The 10,325-nt window shown below is 38.3% G+C and overlaps 1 protein-coding gene across 4 annotated transcripts in view; it reads right to left on the bottom strand.

Annotated features, from left to right (window-relative positions):
- Positions 1–880: 880 nt before the first annotated feature.
- TOPBP1 (DNA topoisomerase II binding protein 1) overlaps positions 881–10,325 on the bottom strand; it is a 71,224-nt gene continuing 61,779 nt past the window's right edge. For all 4 annotated transcript variants that reach the window (XM_070794667.1, XM_070794666.1, XM_070794661.1 and 1 more), the window contains one exon: positions 881–1,726. In XM_070794667.1, the coding sequence (XP_070650768.1) occupies positions 1,583–1,726 (144 nt within the window). In that variant the 3' untranslated portion in view covers positions 881–1,582. The remainder of the gene's footprint in view (positions 1,727–10,325) is intronic.

Below are 10,325 nucleotides of genomic sequence, written 5' to 3'. Positions count from 1 at the left end.
CCTGTTTGCTGGTGTAAGAATTTGTGTTGTCCTAAGGATTTCTTTGAAAGAAATGATGCTAAACCTGAAACTCCAGTACTCTGGCCACCTCATGCAAAAAGTTGACTCATTGGAAAAGACTCTGATGCTGGGAAGGACTGGGGGCAGGAGGAGAAGGGGACGACAGAGGATGAGATGGCTGGATGGCATCACTGACTCGATGGACGTGAGTCTGAGTGAACTCCGGGAGTTCGTGATGGACAGGAAGGCCTGGTGTGCTGCGATTCATGGGGTTGCAAACAGTCAGACACGACTGAGCGACTGAACTGAACTGAACTGAACTGAATTGAAGGCGTGAATTAGCTCAAAGCTAAAAAGACTGAAGGGCAGTGATAACCCCTACTTCATTTAGAGAAAAATCTGATGAAAACTTCAGGGGTTTGGTGTTCAGATTAAGTATTTTAATTCATCAACATTTGAGTTTGCCTTTCAAAGATTATTACTAGGAACTGAACAATTTACATCAAAATTACAGTCCCTTAAACAAAGTGAGGTAGCCTTACATTTAGAGAACTGTGGCCATGCATGTAGTATCTGGTGTTTAGGTTTAGATTAATAGAGGCTAATGCAGTTCTATAGTTCTTCCTTTTTTTAACCCACCAGAGCAAATTTCTACATGTGTATGTGCAAGTCACTCAGTTATGTCCAACTCTTTTGCGACCCCATTGACTATACATACAGTCCATGGAATTCTCCAGGCCAGAATACTGGAGTGGGTAGCCGTTCCCTTCTCCATGGGATCTTCCTAATCTGGGGATCTAACCCAGGTCTCCTGCATTGCAGGCAGATTCTTTACCAACTGAGCCACCAGGGAAGCCCTAATAATTATACATAAACAACATCAGAAACATAACTAGATTTATTTTTAAGCTGTTTTACAAATCTTTTATTTGCTTCAACGAGAATGGTTACCAGAATTTTTTTTTTTTTTAATTATCTATTTGAACAACTACTTTGAGTCACTACTTTTATTCTTTATTGTCTTTATCTTCCAAGTTTTGGCCCCCAAACTTGGCAAACATCATGGAGATTTGTACAAACATGCATATACATATATACACACACACTTAAGTTTAAAGCCTCAGTTCCTCATTAAACCTTGTGCTCAGGCTCCTGTTAAGAAGAGATAAAATGGTAAGAAGCTAAAAATCAGGGAAAATATGAATGAATCCCAATTGATAACTTTCTTGTTACGAATTAAAGCAGACATTTTAAGGCAAAATCTAACACCTTGCTCAAACTTCCACTAAACTACAGACTTGGATACTTACAAGCAAATAAATAAAAACCCACATCACACACATCAATATGGTTTAACGACAAGCTAGCTGAGGAGCTGCATTTTGTTATTTCAGGTAACTTTCTATTAGGATCAGTTCATATTTCAGTGATTAAAATTTCAGGTGTTGAAAACTAACTTCAAGCTTCATCACTATACTGAAGCTGAATTCTCCAGGTTCTTGTCTTTAAATTACAAATCCATCACAGTCATCAAGTTATTAATTTAAAAAACATTTAATGTTTGGTAACTGAGTAAATATAATTACTGTACTCTGGGTCGTTTGATTTTATTTTTTTCTGCAGGAGCTTTCCTCTTTTGTGAGAATCCAGGCCCAGGTTCCTTTTTATTCTGAAGAAATGAAGCAGCTTCTGGTAGACAGTAATTTTCTACTTGAGGAGGGGATTCCTATAAAAGGGGAAAAACCCAACATTGTTAATTTTTTTTTTTTTCAGATTTCAAACTGTTAATAAGGTAATAGATTTCTTTACTCTGCTTTATAATCAAAAAACTTAAACATCAGTCTTCCAAGATAGCTACTTAGCATTTGTCACCCTTAATGAACAGATCCCATGTAACAAAATTTCACCTTTTATTGGAAAAATGAGTTTACAGCTCAGGCAGAGGTGGGCTATCTCAGATCTTAATGGATTAAATATAGATTAAAAAACAGAATAGAGAAAACATAAAATACAATTAATAGCTATCATTTAAGTGAGATGCAAGTTTCTGAAAACCTTAAAAAATTTTTTCAATAAACATGTGAGATAGGCTTTTTATTCTCCATTTTACAGATAAAAAAGGTTAAATGACACAGTGTTATATAACTAGCAGGTGGCAAAGCCAAATTCATGTACCTCTCCACTTGACTCCAAAATCCTTTGCATTTTTCTTCCACACAGCCATATTGCAACATAAAAGAAAACAGCTATTATAAGTGCAGTTTATTCCTGGCAACATGGTAGACTGGAGAACACAAGAAATCACCACCACACTGGGTAAATGCCTTTCAATCCAACTCCTCCAAAGTTTAACAAGTATAACTTCCAACCAGAATATACGAAAAGCAACTACTCTAAGACACTGTAGAAGAAACAATCAGGCAAATACCAAATGGCGGGGTGGGGGGGCTGACCTCTGGAAAGAAAGGAATGAAAAGGGCAAATCCTCTTTTTCATTTTTTACAGCTTTTAGTCAGGGGAGATGCCCCTGTCTATGTCATGTTGACTGGCTAAAACAGAAAATTTTGAAGAGCCACAGGACAGAATGGCACCATAGCACTAGAAAATGAGGTGGGAAATTCCAGAAGATCTGAGGGGAGCTCCAACTCTGTATTATAAACACTGACCAAATTCTGACTTGACCCCTAAATCATGTCTGTCAGAGACTCAAGGTAAGGCCCCCAGAACCCAACTGAGATCTGAGCTGCAACTTACTGTGTAATGTCAGCCAAGCAAACTGCCTACTGCCTTTAAGGACTGAAAGACTTAATAGACTGGGGATGTCAAACACTTCCACTCACCTGTAGGTTTAGTGTAATTCCTATTAAAACCATAGCAAGGTGTTTTTATAGACAAACAAGCTTATTTAAAAATTTACATATAAAGATAAAAGCAAAAAAAAAAGTACAAGCACTAGAATAGCAACAGCAATTTTGAAAAAGAGGAATAAAGAGAAAGGAATCATTACTGAGTATTAGGACTAATTGAGTCTTGCAAAAAAAAAAAACAAACCTTGCAGAGGGAAAGACACATAGACTGATGGAATCTATTCTGACTGACACAAAACCCACATCTAAATTTAAAAAAAGGTACAAATGCAACTAAATGGAGGATTAACCATTTGCTCTTTAACAAATGGTTCTAAAGCAACTGGATATTCTGAGGCAGAAAATCCCCTAGCCAACCCCCTGACGATTTTGTCCTAAACCTCACAACCAGGATTCCCTGGTGGCTCAGACGGTGAAGAATCTGCCTGCAGTGCAGGAGCACTGGGTTCAATCCCTGGATCAGGAAGATCTCTGGAGAAGGGAATGGCTACCCACTGCAGTATTCCTACCTGGAGAATCCCATGGACAGAGGAGCCTGGTGGGCTACAGTCCATGGGGTCACAAAGAGTCGGACACAACTTAGAGACTTTCACATGTTTTATGGAAAATGGGTCATAGAAAGTATAAAAACTGTAAAAACTTTTAAACTTCTGTTTTGCAAAAAATCCTGTTAAGAGATAAAGGTAGGAAATCCCTGTTGGTTCAGTGGTTAGGACTCAGTGCTTCCACTGCTCAGGGCCCGGGTTCAGCCCCTGGTGGGGGAACTAAGATCCTGCAAGCTGTGTGGCACAGCCAAAAAAAAAAAGAGTATAAAAGTCAAGAGATAAACCGAGACGGAGAAAATATGTGCAAACACATATCCAACAAAAGACGAGTATCTGCTACAAAAAACTCTCACAGGTAAAACCAATTCAATTACAAAATAGGCAAAAAGACATGAGGAGACATTTCAATAAAGAGGATTATAAACATGGTAAAAAAGCACACAAAGAGATGTTCACTTTGATTAGCCATTAAGGAAATGCCACAAGCTAAAACCATGAGAGATTATATGCCAACTGAAATGATAATTAAATGTAGATGAGGATGCAAAGAAACTGGATCACTCAGACATTGACGATGGGAATGTAAAATATGCCCACTCTGGAAACATACACTTGGGCACTTATCCCAGTGCAGTGTAATCTTATATTCACATACAAACTATACAAACATTCCTAGCAGCTCCAAGCCAGAAATAACCCAGATGGCCTTCAACAGGTTAAAGATTAACTGTAGTATATCTGTATCACTCAGTAATAAAATGGAATAAAAGTGTATACTAACAACAATTTGGATGAATCTCAAAAGAATTTTACTGAGTGAAAAAAGCCAACTGCCAAAGTTCACACACTATTAGTAATTTCATTTATTTAAGATTTTAAAAAATCATTAAATTATAGAAATGGACAAAAGATTACTAATTGGGACTTGCTGGTGGTCCAGCAGTTAAGAATCTACCTTGTAACACAGGGGACACAGGTTTGATCCCTGGTTGGGGAACTAGGTTCCACATGCTGTAGAGTAACTAAGCCCACGCACTGCAACTACTGAGCCCACACACTGGAGACTGTGTGCCACGATCAGGATGTTCATGTGCTACAACAAAGGATCTTGCGTGAAGCAATGAAGATCTCATGTGCTGCAACTAAGACCTCACACAGTGAAATAATTCTTTTTTTAGTGTCCTCTTAAAAAAAAAGAATAGTGGTTGCCAGGCATAAGAGATAGCCTGGAAGCGAGGGAAAAATGACATATTGCATAAAGAACAATTCAAATTACCATTAACTTCTTATCAGAAATAAAAGTGGCCAGGAGAGAATGAAGTCTTTAAAGTACTAGAAGAAGAAAACAACTCAACTCCCAATTCTATATCCTATCAAAAATCTTCAAGAATAAAGGTAAAACAGACATTTTCAAAAAAGAAAACTAGAATTGGTCCCCATCATATTTGTATTACAAACTAAAGAAAGTTCTTCAGGCTGAAGGAAAATGAACCACACAAAAACTTAGCTCTTTAGAAAGAAATAACATTTAAGATGATATATATTAGGGTAAATATAAAAGGCTTCCCTTCTGATTTTCTTAAAATAAATAAGACTGTTTAAGGCAAAACTTAAAGTATTACACAAAACTGTGGAGTTATAACAGACAGATGTGTCACACATTAAACATTTTAGTAGTTGCAAATCTTTGCTGCAACTACTCAACTATGTATGCAGTTGTAGTGCAAAAGCAGCCAAATAGAATATGTCAATGAATGAACACAGCTGGGTTTCAACTTTATAAGTTTTATTTATAAAACAGGCAATAGACTGGACTGTGGGCTATAGTTTACTGACTCCTGGTTTGAAGAACAAGGGAAGCAATTTAATCTATATGGTTCCAAGATTACTAAATTTTATGCAAAGTGGTACAATAGTAACTCTAGAAAGATTATGAAAAATTAAGTGCATTGTAATCAGTAGAGCAAAACACTTCCACGTGTCCAAAAAAAGCAGAGAAGTTGTTGCTTTAAAAAGAATGGACGCTGGACTTGCCTGGTGGTCCAGTGGTTGAGTCCACCTGCCAATGCAGGGGACACAGGTTTAATCCCTGGTCCAGAAGATCCCACATGCCATGGAGCAACTAAGCCCATGTGCTGCAACTATGGAGTCCATGTGCCCAGAGCCCCTGCTCCTCAGCAAGAGAAGCCACAGCCATGAGAAACCCATACATCACAAATAGAGAGTAGACCCCACTCACTGCAACTACAGAAAGCTCACACAGCAATGAAGAGCCAGTGCAGACAAGAAAAGGACAATGAATAAAATGGAGTTCTAAAAAAATACCAAAAAAAACAAGAACTGAGGAACAAAGAACTGAGAGACAAACCAAAAGACAGATGGCAAAAAAGAAAATCCAGTATTGGTAATTACACTGTAGACTAAACTAGAGAATAAAAACCAAGTCCCAACTATATCCTGTTTATAAGAAAGCTATTCCCCTCTGCTCAATTTTTTAAAATATTTAATTGGAGGATAATTGCTTTACAATATTGTATTGGTTTCTGCCATACACCAACATGTATCAGCCATAGGTATACATATGTCCCCTGCCTTTAAACCTCCCTCCCACCCCATCCCACCCCTCTAGGTTGTCACACACACAGCCGCAGTTTGAGTTCCCTGAGTCACGCAGCAAATTCCCATTGGCTATCTATTTTACTTATGGCTGTGTGTATGTCTCCATGCTACTCTCTCCATGCGTCCCACCTTCTCCTTCCCACCCCTTCTCTGTGTTCACAAGTCTGTTCTCTGTGTCTCCATTGCTGCCCTGCAAACAGGTTCATCAGTACCATATTTCTAGGTTCCATATATATGTGTTAATATATAATATTTTTCTCTGACTTCACTCTAATAGGCTCTAGGTTCATCCACCTTAGCAACTGGATCAAATGTGCTCCTTTTCATGGTTAAGTAATATTCCATTATATACACACATAGGTATATACATATATACATACATATATATATACACACATAAATAGTGCTGCAACAAATACTGGGGGTACATGTGTCTTTTTCAATTATGGTTTTGTCAAGGTATATACCCAGTAGTGGGATTGTTGGGTCATATGGTAGTTTTATTCCTAGTTTTTAAAGGAATTTCCACACTATCCTCCATAGTGGCTGTATCAATTTACATTCCCAACAATAGTACAAGAGGGTTCCCTTTCAAGAAATTCATTTAACAACAAAGATAATTTAAACTTTAAAAAAAGAAAAATTAAGAAGAAATAATCCCATTTATAATTGCAACAAAAAGAATAAAACACTGGGCAATAAATTCAACTTACATTTATAAACAGTAAGACTGATGAAATGAAGACAATCTGTGTCCATGGATTAGAAAAATTAATGTTGTTAAAATGTCCTTGCTACCCAAAGCAATCTACAGATTCAATGCAATCCCTATCAAAATTCCATGGCATTTTCCAGAGAAATAGAACAAACAATCCTAAAATTTGTATGGAAACACAAAAGACCTCAAATAAAGCTATCTAGAGAAAGAACAACAAAGCTGGAGCATCATGTGCCCTGATTTCAAACTATATTACAAAGCTACAGTTATCAAAATAGTACATCATGTGAAATGCAGGGCTGGATGAAGCACAAGTTGGAATCAAGATTGCAGGGAGAAACATCAATAACCTCAGGTATGCAGATGACACCACCCTTATGGCAGAAAGCAAAGAGGAACTTAAGAGCTTCTTGATGAAAGTGAAAGAGAATGAAAAACTGGCTTAAAATTCAAAATTCAGAAAACTAAGATCACGATATCTGGTCTCATCACTTCATGGCAAATAGATGGGTAATGGAAACAGTGACAGACTTTATTTTGGGGGGCTCCAAAATCACTGCAGATGGTGATTGCAGCCATGAAATTAAAAGACACTTGCTTCTTGGAAGAAAAGCTATGACAAACCTACACAGCATATTAAAAAGTAGAGACATTACTTTGCCAACAAAAGTCTGTCTAGTCAAAGCTATGGTTTTTCTAGTAGTCATACATGGATGTGAGAGCTGGACCATAAAGAAAGCTGAGCATCAAAGAATTGATGCTTTTGAACTGTGGTGTTGGAGAAGACTCTTGAGAGTCCCTTGGACTGCAAGGAGACCCAATCAGTTAATCCTAAAGGAAATCAATCCTGAATATTCATTGGAAGGACCAAAGTATTGGTAGCTCCAATACTTTGGCCATCTGATGTGAAGAGCTGACTCACTGAAAAAGACACTGATGCTGGGAAAGACTGAAGGTAGGAGAAGAAGGGGATGACAGAGGACAAGATGGTTGGATGGCACCACTGACTCAATGGACATGGGTTTCAGCAAGCTCTGGGAGATGGTGAAGGACAGGGAAGCCTGGTGTGCTATAGTACATGGGGTCACAAAGACTTGGACACAACTGAGCGACTGAACAACACTCTATGGGCCTAAAAACAGATCAATGGAATAGACTAGAGACCCAGAAATAATCATATGCATACATGGTCAAGTAATTTACAACAAAGATGCCAAGAATATACAACAGGGAAAAGACAGTCTTTTCAATAAACAGTGTTGGGAAAACTAAATCACCACATGCAAAAGAATGAAACTCAGTATCTTACATCACACAAAAAACTAAACTCAAAATGGATTAAAAACTTGAACATAAGACCTGAAACCATAAAACTCCTAGGAAAAAAACAGGTGGCAAGCTTCTAGACAGTGGTTTTGGTTTTTTTACTTGACACAAAAAGCAAAGACAACAAAAGCAAAAATAAACAAGTGAGATTATCAAACAAGAAGCTTCTGCACAATGAAGGAAACCATCAACAAAATGAAAAGGCAACTTGTCAAATGGGAGAAAAAATGTGCAAATTATGTATCTGATAAGGAGTTAATATCCAAAGTATACAAAACACTCATAAAACTCAACAGTGGGGGGAAAAAAATCCATTAAAAAATAGGCAGAGGATCTGACAGACATTTTCCCAAAGAAGACATACATACAGAAGGCCAACAGGTACGTGAAAAAGTGCTCAACATGACTAATCAACAGAGAAATGCAAATCAAAACCACAATGAGATAACATCTCACACTTGAGAGAATAACTTTTACATAGAAAAGACAAGAAACAACACATGTTGGCAAGAGTGCAGAGAAAAGGGAACCTCTGTGCACCACTGGTAGGAATGTAAATGCTACCGCCACTATGGAAAACAGTATGGAGGTTCCACAAAAAATCAAAGACAGAACTACTATAAGGCCCCAAAATTCCACTTCTGGCTATTTATCCAAAGGAAATAAAAACACTAACTTGAAAATATCTTTACACTCCTGTGTTCACTGAAGCATTATTTACAGTAGCCAAGATATGAGTATCCAGAAATGAATGAATAGATAAAGAAAACTGGTACAAACACATATACACACACACACAGACTAAATGGAATACTGGCAGCCATTAAAGAGGAAGCCCTGCCAACTGTGGCAACATGGATGGACCTTGAGGGCACTATGCTAAGCAAAAAGAGTCAAACAGAGACATACAAATACTATATGGTTTTTTTAATAAATGGAATCTAAAAAACAAAACCCTCAGAACTCAGCAGATAGAACAGATTGATGGTTGCTTGAAAGAGGCAGGGGGTTGAGGGGTGGGTGAGCAAGAAGGATGAGGGTGGTTAGGAGATACAAATTTGATATATGTAAGTCATGGGGATATAATTCACGGCATGGCGGTTATAATGAATAGTACTGTATGGTATATTTCGGAGAAGGCAATGGCACCCCACTCCAGTACTCTTGCCTGGAAAATCCCATGGACAGAGAAGCCTGGTAGGCTGCAGTCCATGGGGTCGCTAAGAGTCAGACACGACTGAGCGACTTCACTTTCACTTTTCACTTTCATGCACTGGGGAAGGAAATGGCAACCCACTCCAGTGTTCTTGCCTGGAGAATCCCAGGGACGGGGGAGCCTGGTAGGCTGGCATCCATGGGGTCACACAGAGTCGGACATGACTGAAGTGTCCGACTTCAGTCAGCAGCATGGTATATTTGAAACTCGTTTAGAGTCGATCTTGGAGGTTCTCAACACACAATATAAAAAAAATTTGTGGTTGTACACGGACTTACTGTGGGGATCACTTTGCAATATGTACATAAAATGAATCACTGTTATGAATCTAGGAGAGGAGGTCCAATAATTAGTCCACCCAAACCATCTCACCCAGCTCAAAATGGACAAGATGCAAATGTGCTCAATACTTTTGAACAGCATTTTACCCCCTTGTCTTAATCATGTATAGAAAACCAAGAATTACTAGATATCTGATAAATTCCTCTAAAATGGAAGATGAAAACCCAGCTGTGAAAACACAGCTTAGTGGAAACAGAAACTATTCAGACATAAGAAAATGTGAAAAAAAAAAAGAACTTCCTATTAGATTATAGTTACATATAAAGGATTATAAATCAGATGGCTTCAGACTACTCAATAGCAATACTAGAAGCAAGGAGACAAAAGTTACTAGAAGAGACAAAGGGCAGTGAATGGAGCTCCTGGGATGATGGCACTGTACAGAAGTAGATACAGGGTGACCATCCAAACTGAAGCAACACAACTGAAGACATGTTGAAATCTGTTATCACGAAGTTCCCTGCAGCCACAGCACCTAGTTTCTAACCTGACATCAGAACACTGGGGTAAGCCTATCTCAGGGTCCTACCTCTGCTTGGTTTCTCTTGGCCATGAACTTGACATGAAGCTGCTGCTCTCCCATCCTTAGCCTGCTGCCTCACTCTATAAATGTCTTCTGTTTTGACCTACTCCTGAGACCTACAGAGAGGCAATGATGAGCTCAGATGCAGAAATACAGGGCAGTTTACTCC

The sequence above is a fragment of the Bos indicus genome, chromosome 1 (assembly GCF_029378745.1).
Source record: "Bos indicus isolate NIAB-ARS_2022 breed Sahiwal x Tharparkar chromosome 1, NIAB-ARS_B.indTharparkar_mat_pri_1.0, whole genome shotgun sequence".
NCBI classification, from domain to species: domain Eukaryota; kingdom Metazoa; phylum Chordata; class Mammalia; order Artiodactyla; family Bovidae; genus Bos; species Bos indicus.
The sequence above is the reverse complement of the archived record's forward strand: the minus strand, read 5'-3'. Positions and strand labels throughout refer to the sequence as shown.